This window comes from Rhinopithecus bieti, unplaced genomic scaffold, assembly GCF_001698545.2.
Source record: "Rhinopithecus bieti isolate Rb0 unplaced genomic scaffold, ASM169854v2 scaffold_23303, whole genome shotgun sequence".
NCBI lineage: Eukaryota > Metazoa > Chordata > Mammalia > Primates > Cercopithecidae > Rhinopithecus > Rhinopithecus bieti.
This window is the reverse complement of record NW_016810922.1, coordinates 64668-82428: the sequence shown is the minus strand read 5'-3', so window position 1 is coordinate 82428 and position 17761 is coordinate 64668. Positions and strand designations below refer to the sequence as shown.

At 40.8% G+C, this 17761-nt stretch overlaps 2 protein-coding genes across 2 annotated transcripts in view; one reads left to right on the top strand and one right to left on the bottom strand.

Moving 5' to 3' along the window:
- LOC108542958 (uncharacterized) overlaps window positions 1-11305 on the bottom strand; it is a gene marked incomplete at its 5' end in the record, with an annotated part of 109985 nt that extends 98680 nt beyond the window's left edge. Inside the window, 3 exon segments of the mRNA XM_017893235.1 lie at window positions 10400-10434; window positions 11022-11049; window positions 11051-11305. Of these exon segments, the coding sequence (XP_017748724.1) occupies window positions 10400-10434; window positions 11022-11049; window positions 11051-11305 (318 nt within the window).
- Window positions 11306-11841: 536 nt separating this feature from the next.
- Window positions 11842-17761, top strand: part of LOC108542952 (BEN domain-containing protein 6-like) — a gene marked incomplete at its 3' end in the record, with an annotated part of 70393 nt that continues 64473 nt past the window's right edge. The window contains 1 exon segment of the mRNA XM_017893231.1: window positions 11842-12108.

Sequence of the window (17761 nt, the reverse complement as noted above, 5' to 3'; positions counted from 1 at the left end):
AAAAAAAAACAGGGATATTTTCAACTCATTTTCTTTTTTTTTGAGACGGAGTTTCACTCTTGTTGCCCAGGCTGGAGTTCAATGGCATGACCTCAGCTCACCATAACCTCCATCTCCCAGGCTCAAGCGATTCTCCCACCTCAGATCCCGAGTAGCTGGGATTACAGGGGCCCGCCACCACACCTGGCTAATTTTGTATTTTTAGTAGAGACGGGGTTTCTCTATGTTGGTCAGGCTGATCTCGTACTCCCAACCTCAGGTGATCTGCCCACCTCGGCCTCCCAAAGTGCTGGGATTACAGGCATGAGTCACCGCACCCAGCCAATTTCAATTCATTTTCTAAAGTGTCTGAATTTGTGTATCCGTGAACAAAACACAGGATAAGACATAAGTAAGGTATAACTATATGTCTAAAATAAAATATGGGGCCAGGCAGAGTGTCTCACTCATGTAATCCCAGCACTTTGGAAGACCAAGGCAGGCGGATCACCTGAGGTCAGGAGTTCTAGACCAACCTGGCCAACGTGGTGAAATCTTGTCTCTACTAAAAATATAAAAATTAGCTGGGCATGGTGGTGAGCGCCTGTAATCCCAGCTACTCAGGCAGCTGAGGTAGGAGAATCACTTGAACCCAGGAGGCAGAGGTTGCAGTGAGCTGAGATCACGCCACTGTACTCCAGCCTGGACAACAGAGAGAGACCCTGTCTCAAATAAATAAAAAAATAAGATACAATATGAAAAGCATTTGTCTCTTTCCCCTTAAGGAAAAGAGGGATACCAGATATTTGGGGAAGCTGGCAAATTCATGAGAATTGAGAATGAAACTGACTTGTAGAAAACTTCAAATATTCATTCATTCATCCAACATTTACTGAGCTTCACTATGTGTCAGATTCTAAACTAAGAACTGGGGTTATAGACTGCCGTTAAGAGTCTCACAATAACAAAAAAAAAAAAAAAAAAAAAAAAAAAAAAAAACTAAATTGTTACTATGAGGCAGAAGTCATGAAAGTTTCCTTAAGGAGATAACTTATGAACTGGACTTTCAAGAAAGAGCAAGAGTTACCCTTTTTTTGCTTGAGTATTTTTGTTTTTGTTAGAGGTGTATGAGAAAAGAGAGGAAAGAAATAGAAAGAGACTTTATTAGTTGGAAATAACATGGACAAAAACAATAATCCTAAAAGATCATGGTCCATTTGAAGAATTATAAGAAGTGTGGACAAACGGTAGATTCGACCTATCGCAGGACATCAGTACAAGGAACCCTTTGACATTATACTAAGAATGAACTTTGCGATCTTGAAAGAAGTGGGAAGCTACTGAAAGATTTTAAGTAGGGGAGAAATATGCATTACCCAACTCTTTCTCCCTTGCCTACCTCTACTACATATACTAGGAAAGATAAAACCTCACATCCCAAGCCTCCTTTATAGTGACAGATGGCCTGTGGCAGTTCTGACCAGTGAAGGGTAAACAGAAATCTAACTGAAAAGTCTTCTGGCAAATATTCAGATTTTCTGATAAATAACCATGGCTGGCTCTGCCTGTTCCCCTCCTTCCTTCCTTGAATTTAGACACCATGTCTGTAACTGTGCCAACCATTCTCCAACCACAAGGGAATGACCAGATTATCCCAAATATACCGAAAAGGACATGGTAGAACTGCTCAAGCAAAGCCTGTGGCCATCTCTAGCTTTCTTGTTATGAGAGAATAGAAATCCCTGTTTATTAATAAATCATTTTAAGTTTGGTTTTCTATTACTTAAATCTGAATGTCTTCATAAATTATAGAAGTTTTAATAATTAATTTGTCTTTTCAAATGATCTTTATTAAGTTGGTGTTGATGGGCTGGGGAAGGGGATGCAGAGAGACTAGTCCAGAGGTTTATGATAGGGCTTGAACCAAATAAACGGCAATGGGAATACAACGAAAGGCAGAGTCCAGAGACATTTAAAAGAGAAGACAGACGGTGCAGGATGGATGAGGGAGCCGTCTATTCTATCTTCTATATTCCTAGTTTAAAAAACTGCAGGGGTTTGGGGACTGGATGTGAGAATATTGCCATTCTCCAATATAGGTACATAAGATGTGGTAAAGGACTGATGAGTTCAGTTTTGGACATGTTCAGTTTGAGATGCCAATGGGACATCTATGGGAAAATGAGGAAAAAGTAGGTGACTCTGAACCTAGAGATCAAAAGTGAGGTCTAAATTTGATAGATTTCAGAGTAACCATGATATGGGGGTAAACTAAAACAGTGAGCATGGTGAGATCCCACAAGTAAAATCTGAATAGGCAAAAATGAGGCCCAGCAAATCTATTGCCAGAAAGTAGTGCTCGGTTGGGCAGCACATATATTAAAATTGGAAAGATACAGAGATTAGCATGGCCCCTGCACAAGGATGACACTGAAACACAAATTTGTGAGGCATTCCATATTTAAAAATTAAAAAAGACAGAAGATTAGTGGCTGCCTAGAGTTAAAGGATGAAGGAGGGAGGGGAATAGGGAATAATTGTTAATGGGTATAGGTCTATTTTGGGGGTGATGAAAATGTTCTAAAACTAAATTATGATGATGGTTGCACAACCTTGTGAACATACTAAAAACCACTTAATTATACACTTAAATGGGTGAACTGTATGGTATGTAAATTATATCTCAATAAAGCTGTTTTCTTCTTTTAAGTAGGCCTAAGACAGGGAATGTCAAGTTGTAAGTAGGAAGAGGATTCAGTGCAAAAACAGAGAAAGCCAGGGCCAGAAAGGGGCAGGGGATTAAGAGGGTGTTGTCTAGAAACCAGGAAGGAAATATCAAGAAGGAATCAGTGGCCAATAGTATCGAATACTGGATAGATCAACTAAATTAAAGACTAAAATAATCAATTTATCAATTTGGAAATAATTGGTGAGCTAAGTGTGAGTTGTTCTAAATAGTAGCAGCAGAAGCCAGATTAAATTAAGTTGAGGAATAAATGAGAGGTGAGGAATAGAAGGTAATGAAGCTTTTTCAGGAAACTTTTCTTGTCAAGAGAAGAGTTGGTGGCATAGGGAGGTTCTGGGCTGTTGCTATTATTTCCAATAGGAAGTACATGTGATGTTTATAGGTAAGGGAAAGGAGCCAGCAGAGAAGGAGCGATTGAGGATAAAGAAGGAGGGGATGACTAATAGAATATCCCCCAAGAGATGGGCAGAAAAGAATTCACAACATAAGCATAAAATATCAGTGTGGACAACAGATGAATTTTTCACTGGACTGGGAAGGAAGGCTAAGATGCCAGTTGGTTCTTAGGTGCAATAAGTTTAAGGAGCTATTACTTGATGCATTAATACTCTTTGTGAGTCAGGAGATAAAAGGTCACTGGCTGAAGGTGAGAGAGTAGGCTTGAGGACTTCAGAGGAGGGTAAACATTTAGGAATAATTACTAGGGGAGAAATTTTAAAGGAAGAAGTTGAAAAGTTGCTACATACATTTCAAATACTTTTAAAAACTTTAATGTATTTCAGTCAATAAAAAGGTCTTTTTACATAATGAATTACCTGCAAATTTATTATACTTCGTATTAAACTTTGTAATGACCACACTAAACACATGAGCAGGTTGCCATAAATCCCTGGAGAGATGGTGTCTGCAGTCAGAATATAACCCAATGATGCTGATCCTTGGACCTCAGAAACATGGTACCCTTCAAAAGCTCAGCCTCAGGGTCACCAGAAAGGCCCCCAACTGGCCATTTTCCAAGGCCCTCTGCAGCAGAGGCCATAACTCTTTGTTCTCCCTGGGTGAAAGAAGAGTGATTGGGTTGTTTTGTTATAGTTGCTGGAAAAGAAATCAAAAGGTGATTTTTTTGCTTCTCTCTTTTTTTTTTTTTTTTTTCCCTAAGACAGAATCTTGCTCTGTTGCCAGGCGAGAGTGCAGTGGCACTATCTTGGCTCACTGCAACCTCCACCTCCCAGGTTCGAGTGATTCCCCTGCGTCAGCCTCCCGAGTAGTTAGGACTACAGGCATGCACCACCACGCCCAGCTAATTTTTGTATTTTAGTAGAGACAGGGTTTCACCATGTTGACCAGGATGTTCTCCATCTCCTGACCTTGGGATCGGCCCACCTCGGCCTCCCAAAATTCTGGGATTACAGGCGTGAGCCACTGTACCCAGCCTGCTTCTCTTAAGAGGACTCATAGCAGGTGCCCTCCTAAAGTGTTCAAATAAAATAATGCTATGTCAAAGCCTTTTGTTAACTGTCATGTAGTATACACAAATCATTTCTATTGTAGCTGACACCTATGTATACTTCCAGCTCTATATTCCTTTATGCGATCTCAAGAGTCCCTCTCTCTAACCATACTGGTGTACAACAAGCCCTGAAAACAGGCATGTGCTTTCCTAAATCTTATCTATTCTCATGCCCTTATACCAACCTGGGATTTTGCTCTCACTGTCTCTGAATCTACTCAGGTATAGTAGGCCCCACTTATCCACCACAGATCCATTCCAAGACCCCAGTGGATGCCTTAAACCATGAATAGTACTAAACCCTATACATACTATGTTTTTTTCCTATATATACATACCTATGATAAAGTGTAATTTAATTATGTAAATCTGATGCAACACATTGCCATCAATCAGAATATGTTTTCTATTCATGTCTTCCACCCACATATTTAATGTCTTTTCCATCTTAACTAAGCACTTATCATGCACTATGGCCATAACTTTTAGAGATTAAAGTGTGACAGCAAAACTATCATGAATTTCTTTTTCCTTCTTCACAATTTCACAGATAGAGGATTCATTCTTGTGGCATATCTTTGAAGCTTCAGCATACGATTTTTTTTTTCCTTTCCTTACTAAGTCAAGAAGTTTTACCTTTTCACTTTAAGGAAGCATTTTATGGCTTCTCTTTGGCATATCTGAATTGCCAGCATCACTACTCTTGCACTATGGGGCCATTATTAAGTAAAACAAGGGTGACTTGAACACAAGCATGGCAATACAGTTGACAGTAAACCTGATAACTGAGATGGTCAGAGTATAAAGTACGGATTTGCTAGACAAAGGGATGATTCACATGTTGGGAAGGACAAAGTGGGATTGGAGAAGGGCAGCTCAGGGTTCCATCGTGCTACTCAGAATGGCACGCAATTTCAAACTTATGAATCATTTATTTCTGTAATTTTCCACTTACTATTTTCAGACAACAGTCGGCCATGGGTAACTGAAAGCATGGAAAGCAAAACCACAAAGAGGGGACTACTGTACTTACCATATAACCTTAAGGCTTCAGCATAAATATCACTCCTCTTGGAAGGCTTCTCTAATCACTTGAGCTAGAAGCAACCATTTCACCAGAACTATTCCAATCATTTCTTTTCTATACATAATTTGTTACTTGGTATTTATGCTAATGATGCTTTTTTATTTACCTGCCTTAAGCACCTAGAAGACAGGAATCACGTTTTCATGGTGCCTTTACAGCATGACACTTTGTATGTAGTAGATACTTGGCCTATTACTTCTGGAAGGGGCTCAGAGATCATTCTCACATTACCAGTCAAAATACAAAAACCTAAGTCTCAACGACAAAAGAGACTTGACCAAGGTGACACAGTTAGTTCGTGGCAGAGCTAGAACCCAAAACCAGAATTTTGAACTCCTATTCTTACAATCCTTACATTATGCCAATAATTATTGTTATTACTCTAGTTCTATTTTGCCATCCAGATCTCAAAGAGAGTCATTCTTGAGCCTTAAGACTACATAAAGATGCAAACTTCTCTGGAAAATATTTTGTTTCAATTCTAATCTAGATGAATTTAATTGGCTTGGATGCATGAAAAAAAGTGGGAGTTTTTTTTTGTTTTTTGTTTTTGTTGTTTTGTTTTGTTTTTCTGTTTTGTCACCAAGTAGCTAAAGTCAGGGTTAATTATACGATAGTGTTGACTCTGGTATGATAAACTCTGTGAATAGGATTAATTTGTCTTTTTTACATATGTATTGGCTGTACACTTCTACACAGCAGCTTCCGATGCTCTCATCACATTTGTGATTCATAGTTGGAAACGGCACAGCAGTTCAGTTAGCATAACAGAAAAAAACCAGTAACTATAAAATTTCAGCACCGATATTGGGAGTGACCTAGGAGGAACTGTCAAGGGCAGGGGCTCCATCTCCAACCCTTTGTTAGCCCTATTGTCTAGCATAGTACTTTGGAGAGAAAGAGAAAATAAATGTGTTTATTTGAAAAATAATTGGGTGACACTCAATGAATACTACATCATGTGCACACTTACAACTTATGGCTGACTTAATTAGTATAAATTAATTTAGACCTAAATTGTAACTCTAGACAAATAACTTATTTATAAAGATAACCTAATTATAAAGGATTGCTCAATAATAAACTATCACTTTCCCTAATCCACTAAATTAGGTAATTCTTAATGAAAGATGAAAATTTAATGAGATGCTGTGAAATGTGGTTATTTTGCTGACCATTCTCCAATGATTTGGTACAGGGACACTTGAGGAACATAATGAGGACAACAAGGCTTAGGTGGACCATTGTTTCATTTAGGATAACTTACATAATCACTGGAAAAAACTAAATGATTTGCCAATTCAGTATTGTAAGAAATGTCAACTAAAAACTCAATTTCTTTCAGCGAAAATTTTGGGCTATGATTCTCTGGGCTGTGAGTGGCATGATTCAACACCACAGGACAGATAATATGTAGCCAGATAATTCTTGTGTTATTCAGTCCTTATCTTGTTATGTGACTCTTTGGGAACTGCTTAACTCTTTTGTTTTCTTTGCCTGAAACAGGAAATGGAGATATTTACTCAAAAACTGGTAGATATAGAACACACTCTTCTCCTTCCTTATGTCAGACAAGGCTTCCCTTATTCCACTGAGCTCATGAATAGGGATTATTTACCACTATTCACTCTGGATATTCTCAAAGGGCATTATAATAGTCTCCATTCTACTGAAGTACTCCCAAGACTCTTTCTTATAATCTAATGGTACCTCAATTACCCATATCACTTTCTGAAATTTCCTTAAAATCAGGATTGTCACAGCCTGACTTTCACCACAGGAATCTAAGGTAACAGGTAATCACTGTTTAAACTCACAGCATAAAGCATTATAAATCCTCAGGAAAAGTACACTTCTTAGATAACAGGATTCTAGAAACCAGAATGAACACTTGGTTTCTAGACTGTCTTACTACATCAATGTGAAATCACTTCTCTTCATTAGCTGTTTAGAACAACAAGAACAAAAACATTGTGTAAGTGTTTAATAAGGATACAGAAAACACATATTTCTGTCCATTACTGAAGTTACGCTGGTCAGGCCTTGTTAGTGGCATTAATAATTTCACATTCTCATATGCTATTTATTAACATTTAGAAGACTACTAAAAAGCTAGTAAAGTTTGCAACTATGTAAAAATAAAAGGGTTGGCAGTTATGGTTCCAAAACATCATATAAACATCATATTATTTATTTTAGCTTCATGAGGAAGAAACTGAAGAAATGTGTTTACTATATACTTAGTGAGGAGAAAATAGCTGGAGCTCCTCAGATGAGGAAGGTGGCTTTTTTCCCTACTGCAGAACTTCTCCAAAGCAAATTGAGTTCTGGTATCATGATTTTTTTCTCTAGGAGTATTTCTCTGACTACCTGAAAAGGAACCGGCTAAAACTTCCTGTGCAATTGGACTCCTTCCTGGGCGTGTGGGTATCAGAAGCAATACCTTCTGCCAAGTAAAGCATCAAAGTGCTCACTGAACTTCTTCATCTGTACAAGGGCTGGCCCAAAGCTTTTTCGTGGTTCAAAGTGAGTCAGCAGATCCTAAACTCATTTTCCTTCTTTGAACACGGTAGAAATGCTGAAAGTGAATTATCTGCTTACTGAGAGTGGAAGGAGAAATAGAAAGTACTAAATTCTTAGTTCAATATGACTATGATTTGTCAGAAATCAAAATATTTTCTTGGATAATTATTTTGCAGCAGCTACTACTAAAAAGCAACAAGAATATTCATTATGCTACACAAAATCTATTTTTTAAAATATGCTTAAATCCAAGTAAATTCAGAGGTATTTCTCAAAGAGAAAGTCTTGCAGAAAATGGCATCTTGATAGAAAAGAGAAAGGAAAAATATTCCCTATATTTTCCTTAAGGGAAAATATTTCATTTGTGTAAGCAACGTAGTAATGAAATATGACATTCTTTTGCAACACAGTCCCATAATTTTCACTTATAAAATAGCATTCTTTGAGTGGTTTATCAAAACAGCTTGCTGATGGGTAGCCCATAAACAAACTAAACTAATAATGCATTTAAATTTTCAGAAACAAAATCAAACCAAATCCATTTTGTTTCAATTTGTGACTTAACATTTTAGCACAAACTCCAGGGCAATTTTTACAAGCCTGGAAAGATCCAGTAAGAGTTGAGATTTAGCAAATGTTGAATTCTGAGCAATGTCCTGAGAATGTGCATTTTTCTTTTCTGCCCAACTCTGAGTTCTATTTGCCCAGTTTCAGGAACCAGCACTCACTAGGATATTTTTTTTCATCCATTCATTCAATAAATATTTATTAATAACCCACTGTATACAAGGCACTGAGCCAAATAGTGGGGATACAGCCCTACACAAGAAATATATGGTCCTGCCCTCAAAGAGCTCACAGTCTAGTAAACAAGGCAAATATCACACAAAGATGTCAAACTGTACCAGGAATCTTATGAAGTGAGTTAAGGCATTAAACAACTACCCCCAGCTTTCCTAACCAAATGCAAGCTCAGGACAAAAACATTCAACTGAGAGATAACTAAACAAGACATAGTTGTATCTCATTTTTTGTTTGTGCTTTAGCTGAAATATCTGATGGCTAGCATAATAATCCATAACAGGATTATTATTCTGGTTCTATCATTTATGTGTGTGGAACTGGTTATCTCCTTTTAAAATCAAAATCCTGTATTTTGGTGTTTGCACTCTGTCAATTATTTACTTCTCATCACATCTGAATGGGCTGTTCTGTTGAATTAATCTCCCATTTGAAAACTGTTGCTTTACAATAGTCCCGGTTTTTTATGTTTTCCATAAACTTGAATTAATTAATTTAATAAAGACTTGAAAATTTGCAAACATTATCATTTATTTTTATACACTTCAAAATTCAATTTTACAAAATATAATGATAGCTACCAAATACTGAATACTTATTATGAGCTAAGCGGGATTCTTCTTTACACAGTTTCTTGTAATTTCCTCCACCTTCCTATAACCCTGCAAGATACTAATGGCTCTATCTTACAGTTGGGTAAACCGAGGCACCAAGACATATCACACAGCTAGTTAATGTAAAGCCAGGAACGGAACCTCTGATTACCTGACTGGTTAACTTATCCTCTCAAGAATCCTAAATTGAATAGAGTTCTCGCCCTCCAGGGCTATATGCAGTAGAATTACTCTTTATGCAACATTTTAATGATATTGCAAAAATACAGTTAAAGTTTTTAAGCAACTAGAACTCAATAAAACATCTAGGGTGGCATAAAATATCTAATTAATGAAATGAAAGGTAAGATAACTTCAGGTAAATGGAGGGCGTTTAACTATGAAGTCTTTGCCAACATGAGTAAACTGCACCAAGCAGCAACTTCCAAGCCTGGCGGCGTGCAACTTTCCTAAAAAGAGGGGAAATTATCTTAGGATAAGTGGAGGTTGGCCTGAAAACTCCTAAAGAAATCCTAGGTCAGGGAGAACTTGCGTTTCTTCAGTGGAGCTGGTTCCTGGGTGCAGTGATTAGGAGTTAATTGCCCTAGAGGGACGGTCCACGTTTCGAGAGTGGAGACTAGCACAAGCATTTAATTTAAGCACACACTACCGTCATCGCTTTGCAAAAATCATCAGATGGTCCCCATTAAAACATGGAGAGCTTTATGAGAGAACAGAAATGTAAACTTGAAAATCGAAAATGAAATGCATATGGATCAAACTGTTCTGCACTAACCTCTTCGTTTATCCCAATGAACAACCAGAGTCAACTGACAGCACCCAGAAAACACTTCCACCAGCAAAATACAAACTGTAAACTCAAGTGACATCCAGCCTGTGGCTAAGTTTTTTAAGGTCTGCAGCACTTTTAGGGTTTGCCTTTTCCCCTCTTGTACAACAGCTCCACTACATAAATTTGCTAAAACCGTTCGCTGGGCACTAATATGGAATCACTTAAAAAGAAACATGCCACTTTCAGCTAGGGGACAGCATGCTCGTCATTCAGTGTCCTACTGGTTTCTTAACACGCATATAATTAATATTGGTACTCAGGAAAGAGAACTTCTTCTGACCTTGAGCGTGCGCGCTAAATAAATTACCTCAGAACGAAAGTGGTGCGATCTCAAAACAGCATCTGGAGAGAAAAGAGATAAATGAGACTTCATTTAACTCCTTGTTCTTCACCTAAGTGATTCATGACTTACCTGGGAGACCAGGGTCGGGAAAGCACATCGCAGACGCCTGGAATTCGGTGGGACACCCTGGGGGAAGGAGGAGGAGTCCTGGGGCCATCGGTCTCTAGGTGATTTCTCCGCGAGAAGTTTGCATGAAAGTTCCGGGGGAGTTGGGGAGTCCCGAACTTTCCATGCCTTACTTTCTTACCCCTACGCTCCAGCGAAGGACGGGTGAAGGCAAGGCTGCCGCAGCCCCGGACTACCCTCAAATTACCCTTAAGGCTTTAGCAAACTGACTGAAAATTTGAATTCGTTTCTCCCCTCCCTGCCCTCTGCATCGCCGTGGTTATTCAAACCTGGGAGACTGCAGGGCGGAGGTGAGGGCAAAAAGGGCAAGGGGCGTTAAATAAAGAAACGTACTCAGCCTGGGGAGTGGGCAATGATGGGGCTAGGGGCAGCCGAGGAGAATTGAGGGAGCCGCGCTTCACTCTCCAAATCGGCTTAAATGTTCCTGGTAGCCGCAGAAACCCGTCGCGGCGTGTCTTACCTCGGCTTCTCGAACGACCCGAGAAGACCGATTTCATCGGATGCCTCCCTTTCTGGAGCTTGCGGTGCCAGCAGCAGAAGAAGACGATGGTGGCGATGGTGCCCAGCAGAAGCAACAAGAGGAAGAGGGCACATTGGATGCTGTAGGGTCTCAGCAAGACGAGGAAAGCCGCGGCGATCATGGTGCGGGCGAGGCGGGGGCGACTCGACGGCGGGGCTGGAGGGCGGCGGCACAGGCACCCGCGCGGGGCGCACGCCGGGACGGCAGGCACGGGTGAGCGCGGCTCAGCGCGTCATGCCGGCGCTCGCGGCCCCGCGCCCAAGGCCAATTGGCCTGGCGCACCCCGCGCAGCCGCGCTTACGCGAGTGATTCCAGGGCTGCGGGGAGCGCTTGCCATGTACCAGCAGACAGCGACGAGGCCCTGGCGACTCGCGACTTGGGATCCTCTCCCCTCCCTCCAGGCGCCCCGGCCCCCGTCCCGTGCGCAGGCCCCCGGTCGCAGCCCGCCGGGGACGCCGGCGAGTGGGGAGGAGCAGCGCCGCCGGCCGCCGCGGCCGCCCGGGCTCGCGCATCGGGGTCCTGCGCCGCCGCCGACCTCAGCATCCAGAAAGCGGGCGGCCCACGTGGTTCGGGGGCGGGACGCGGCGCCGGGCTGCCAGCCGCGGCAGCCTGCTGGGGGCGGGAAAAGGGGGCGCCGCGGCGGGGGCTCGGCTGATGACATCACGGCCGGGCTGCGGCTCATGCGCGGGCGCGCGGAATGGCCTGCTCCCGGCGGTTTCGCCGGCGGCCGCTGGGCTGCGCCCCGGCCTGCCCGGCCTGAGAGCCCAGCGCCCCCCCGCGGGGCCGCCCGCCAGTCCGCGCCGTCCGCAGGTGCATTGACCGGGAGCCTCTAGCGTCCCGGACACCCGGGGCTTCCGCTTATCCAGCCTGCCTTGGCCAAATAGCTGCGGAGCCCATCGTCAGGGGGCGCCAAGGAGCCAGGGGGAAAACCGTGAGGCGCTGACAGGAGCCTCCCGGCGGTGCTACCCCCCACCTCCCACCTCCCTGCGCCCCGCCCCGAGGTTGGGGCTTTGAAGGATGCAGCCGGGTGAGCTATTGCTTGTGGGGGTTCCTCGCACGCTGAAGCGCGAGCGCCGGGAAGGGCCTTCCCTGGGAATTGGGATACTCCAGGAACGGGAGGCCCACTCCTCTCCAAGCCTCTGTAAACTAGGAGCGCTCTGGGGGTAGTACGCTCTGGTCTGCAGAGGTGAACTCTTCCACCCCAAACTTGGTACTTATTTCGCAGCTAAGAATTAGGCACTTTCGATCTTCTTGTATCCCTGGGTTTGCCCTAAAAACCCTGACTCATTTAGTGCATTTGAAGGGCGAGGCGATTTCAGATTTAGGGACCTGGCAGATGAAGTAAGTTGGGACTTGGCTTATAAATATTCGGGGGAGAAATTTTTTAGGGAATGTGAGGCAATAGTGATCTCTCACACTTGCAGGCACACTGTCTCCCTTTTGTCCCCTCCCCACGTTTCTTCCTAACCAGCAAAAAGTATATGTCAGTTGGTGGCCAGGGGATTTAACACTGATGCAATGCCAGCGCGGAAGCTATGGCTAGAGCGCTGCAGTGTGCCTTTCTGCGGACGGCCACGGCCAGCTGGCCAGGAAGCGGCTGCTGCAGCAGTCAGTCTGCGGCATCTTGCGGCCCTGGCGGGCGGTGCTGTGCCGCGTTCTGCTGCCCCCAAGGCAATGCTGGCTTTCCCTGTGTGGGGCTGGATTGTTGGTTTCATTTACTCGCATAAGAAAACTTTAATTATAGTGACAAGGTAACACTTGACTGCATTTGCAGAGTTTCTTATAACAACTGTATTAGCCTCTTTTTTGGAATACCTAATAGACTGAAGAAATTGTGTCATAAAAATTTATAAAATTTTGAAAAGTAGGTAAATAATTGGGAGGAATAAAAGTTTTCTTTGCTTGTAGTGATCTCAAAATCACGTTGTTTTCCAACTATACAAAACCGTACAGCTCTGCGTAAAAGCTTAATCATTGATGTCCTTAAGGCCAGTAACACATTACCGTGTGTAAGTATTAAACCTAGAAAGGTATTGCTTAATGCAGTCTCTTAGTGCCAGATTCATAAACATGGAAAACAACAGATACGTTTTGTTTACAGCTGGTTTCCTAAAACAAAATAAACATTCGAATTGTTGACATGTTGCATCTCATTCATTCAGTTGTTTTGGATTGAACTCAGAAGGAACCTTGCTTGGAGACACTGCCTAAGGTGGGAATTTTGAATGGCAGCATGTAGGCTGCACTGCATTCCAGGATAGGCTTCATGGGTCTCTAGTACTCAGAGGGGGTGACAGGTAGCACTACATCATGTACATATGGCTAAAGGTTTCCTGATACCGCAGCCCACTGCAGTGGGAAACTGTATTCAACAATTATGCAGAGGTTGTTGAAGAAAATCCTGAGAGCTTGCAATGTGTGGCACATCAGGAAAGGAAGAATTCTCCACCTCATTGACTCAACAATGGCATGGTGGAGTAATTTTAAACAACAAAACTGAACTAATGGTGTGCAGACATTGGGGGAAATAACTAACAGAATTTTGGAAGGTCATCTTTATGCTTCTCATTGACTGAAATTTGTAAGTGAGCTGAAATAGCCTACATATCCTTGAACAGAAACATGTCAAAGACATAGACACAGCATAGTATTCAAATTGCCCCAAACGCTATATATTTTAACAACAAAAAGCAACTAAATCGCTATTATGGTTTTCTGAGCTATTACTTTAGCACAATTGTTATCATCCTGCGTCTTGCTGCAGCCATTTATAAGTTTCAAGTGCACACAAGAACATCATTTATCTCTCTTGGCAGGCAAATGCTTAACTGCCGTGCAATAGGATTACAGATACTTCTTTTTAGATGCATTCATTTCTGTTCTTTCCATCAATTGTCTTAAAGATGTTAATAATAAACAAACCAAATCCTTGAAATAATTTAGTATTTAGTTCCATTGTTATTTTCTGGTTTGTTTGTTGCTAATTTATCATTTTTTCCAAATAATAGCATACATATTATTAATTGCTTCTTTCCGTGTGTTTACGTGGTGCCTAATGCATTGTGGAATTCAGTAACTACTAAATCAGCCAAGCAGTGCTTTTTGGAAGTTAATTTAGTAGAAATTATACCTTGCCTTCCTGGTAGGTTTTTGCTTAAAAAAAAGAATAATTGACATTGTATAAAAGTCACACACACAAAAAGAATTGTTAAGTTTGAGGGTAGGGATAAGAGGGGGAGAGACATGGCCAAATCTTTCATACAAAAAAATGAAAATTCATAATGGAAAAGTATGTATAATTTGTTGACTTACTTATTTATCATTGTCACCCAAAAGAAAACAAAAGAGTTGGGAAAGATAGCTCAGAGAGTTTGATACCACATATGTAGAATATGGTCCATTATACAGCCTTTCTTCCGTTTAGAGTCTCAACCAAATGGGGAATAGACACAAGGAACCATAAGGAAATTAAAATATTGTGTTAACTCTATTCAAGATAAAGTCAGATTGAAGAAGACAGCTTAGCCTCAAGGTCAAAATGGGCCATCTTATTCCTTTTTCCTCACTCAGCATGCCCACCCAGTCACAGCTGAAAAATGACAGACCTCCCCAACATTGGGGCAGGAAGGAACCCAACCTGTTCATATTCCGGCATAAACACCAAAGGCAAAGGGAAGCCTGACACTTCCATAAGGCCCACAGCATGTGTGAGCAAGAGACAGGCCCATGTGTGAGAAGGGAATTTTATACATCACTCCTGCCCACTAAAGGCTAGTAGGTCCTCCTGAGTTTTCCATCACTAACTCTTTTCATTCCTGAAAGATCACAGCGAGTAAGGTACTTTAATAAGGTGGCAGAAACATCTTTCTCAGTACTTTCCTAGAGGCAGAAAGTTGTGGCACAAGTTCCTAATGTATGGATCAGGAAGAAACATCAGAAAGAAGAAAAGTTTCCACCCTAAGCTATGTAGCAACCAGTTGAGAAAAGGGAGGAACTGAAGATAACTCAGGTTTCGAGCTAGGGTAGAGGAATAATTTGGAAGGAGAAGATAAAACTGTGTTTTAGACCCACTGAGGTGGAAGCGTCAGAAGGACAGCAGTGTGAAAATATCCAGCAAGCCCATGGAAATGTGGAGAGGTCAGAACCAAAACAGATAGGGAGTCACCAACATTGTAGTTGGAGTAATGGAAATTAATGGAAATAGAGGAAATGACTAAGGAATAGATGCTAAAGAGCATCTCAGAATCAGAACTTTGGAAACAGCTTCCATTTGTGGCCTGGAGGATAGCAAAGTGGTCGAAGCCAAGTAGGGAGTGTTCCAATTTAGTGGCTCTCTGGAACAGATGCACAAATGGGAGGCTAAGAAGGGCAAGGACTGAGGACTGGTGACTAGGAGACCTCTGGAAACCTTTCAGAGAACTGATTCAGCATGGCAGGAGAGGCTAAAACCAGACATTAATGAGTTGAAGAGGGAATGAGAGATGAAAAGAGGAGAGGGTTGTTGTCTACAATCTTTGCAGAAATTTAACTCTAAAGGGGATAAGTAGAAAAGCAATTAAATCCTGAATAAAGGCTAATGGTGATTATTTTGTCAGGCTAAGGATATTTGAACAAGTTTCTAGGGAATTTGGGAGACGGAGCCAGAAGAGGGAGAGAAATCATTAAAGAGAGGGGAGAAGAGGACATTCTCCTGGGGATTTGTGATTTAGTAATTTGTTCAAAATACCTTGAGTCCTCCCACGGACTGGTCTTTCTAGTCTCAGGTTGCTTTGGACTCTGCAGAGTTAAAATTGAGCCTGACTAGTTAGGATGGCTCCATGCCCATGGTTTCTTCCCCATCAAATCTGGCTACTAATACTCAGACCTGAATAATGACTTTTAGGGAAAGATAAGGAATGTCTTGGAATGTAGCCTAGGTTGTCTGTGATTATTACCAATTTATATGGAAGTGAGTAAATTACCCAGTTGGTAATCACACAAGGACATTACATTGAAATATTACCCCTTGAAAATAAGAAGGTTAGGTAAGAATGGCTCTAGCAATAAATTATTAGAAATAAAGCATACTGATTTTGGCCTGGTAACTTCCTTGTTTCTAGGTGAAGTGTTTTACATGTGCTTGTATTAAAAGGTAAAGGAGATATATCATCTGGAAGAACCTACTTCATCTAAAATAAATTTGGAGGTGATTTCCAGCCACCAGAACCAGGGAAACCATCATGTGGATAGATTACTATTTTCTTTTATCCTTCTTCTTGAAAACAAATTTTTTGAAAAAAAATTTAGAATTTTGAAAGGAAAATAATTGTAACTTGCAGTAATATCAAATATTATTTTCAGCAAATATTCCCTGGTAAAGGGCTTTATTTTACCATAATAAAAACTTTTAAAATAACTTAAAAGTATACTGAGAAAATATTGCAAATGGAATTATTTCAGATTGTTCTTTTAACATTTTAGCTATCGTAGAGCCTAATTAGATTTTGTTGTTCTACGGGTTACCAAACTGCAGAAGCCATGATAATTCCAGGGGGGTGAGAGGGGCGTTCTTTTTGTGTGTGTGAACATTACAGACTTTTCAAAAAAGTCAGCTGGGTTTAGGAGCTTAAAAACATCAATATAATTGAATTCATTTGCTATATAATGCTTTGCAGACAGTTTTTGGAAAGTAATCATTTATTATCCACAAGCAAATAGAATTCATTTATATAGTTTCCACACTGAGTGTGGGATTAGTCATGCGGCAAAATACTGAGTCATCTGGCCAGAAAATTTACTCATAGTTGTATGCACTGCCAATGGAAAATTTGAGAGCTGTTCATAAATCAAATTATAAAACTCTTAGAGTTATAAATCACTGAGCAATATTGTTCATTACTATTCAGATGGTATAAAATATTTCCACCATTTCTAAGAATGGGCAATTTACAAAGCAAGTTTGAAAGCTGAAGGTATTGCCTTCTAGATCCAAGATGAAACTTGCCATATAAGTTACAAACATTCTACATCTGAAACTTCTACACTTCTTAAGTAAAAAGATAAAAAAAATAAGGTAGGAGCTTTATCATTGCATAGCAAATGTTACAAGATGAATAAAATGTTGGTTATTATTTAAGAATTAAGTTCTAAGTTGTGTGATAATAAAACTACAGCAACATTGAATAGCTAGAGTTCTCCTATTTCTTACAATAATTCTTTGTCATTTAGGACTTTTGCATTAAATAGTTTGTGCTAATAGAGTTGTATGCTAATGCATCAATGCACTTGTAGCCGAAAAAATAATGTCACTAGGAGAGCAGAGGTACTAAATGTACCAAGGAGAGCAGAAAATTGTGATGAGCAACTGATGATTAGTAAAAGATGTATTAATAATATATAGTTCCAGAGGTTATTGATATCTCCATGTAAGGACACCCCATGAATCTAGGAACAGAAAGAAAAGTACATCTTGAAAATGTCTTTGTAGCCACAAATACTTTATGGAGTAAAACAGGGCAACAAACAGCAAACACACTAAATTGGAATATAGCAGAGTTTATATTTCAAAGAAGAAAGCCATAAAACCTAAAGCCTGTTCTTGCCAGTCCTATCTCTACTGTAGAAGTTCAAACTGGAATTCATGAGTAGGTTTCTAGAGACCTGAAATTACACGTAAAGACTTGTGTCTCATTTTGAGGACA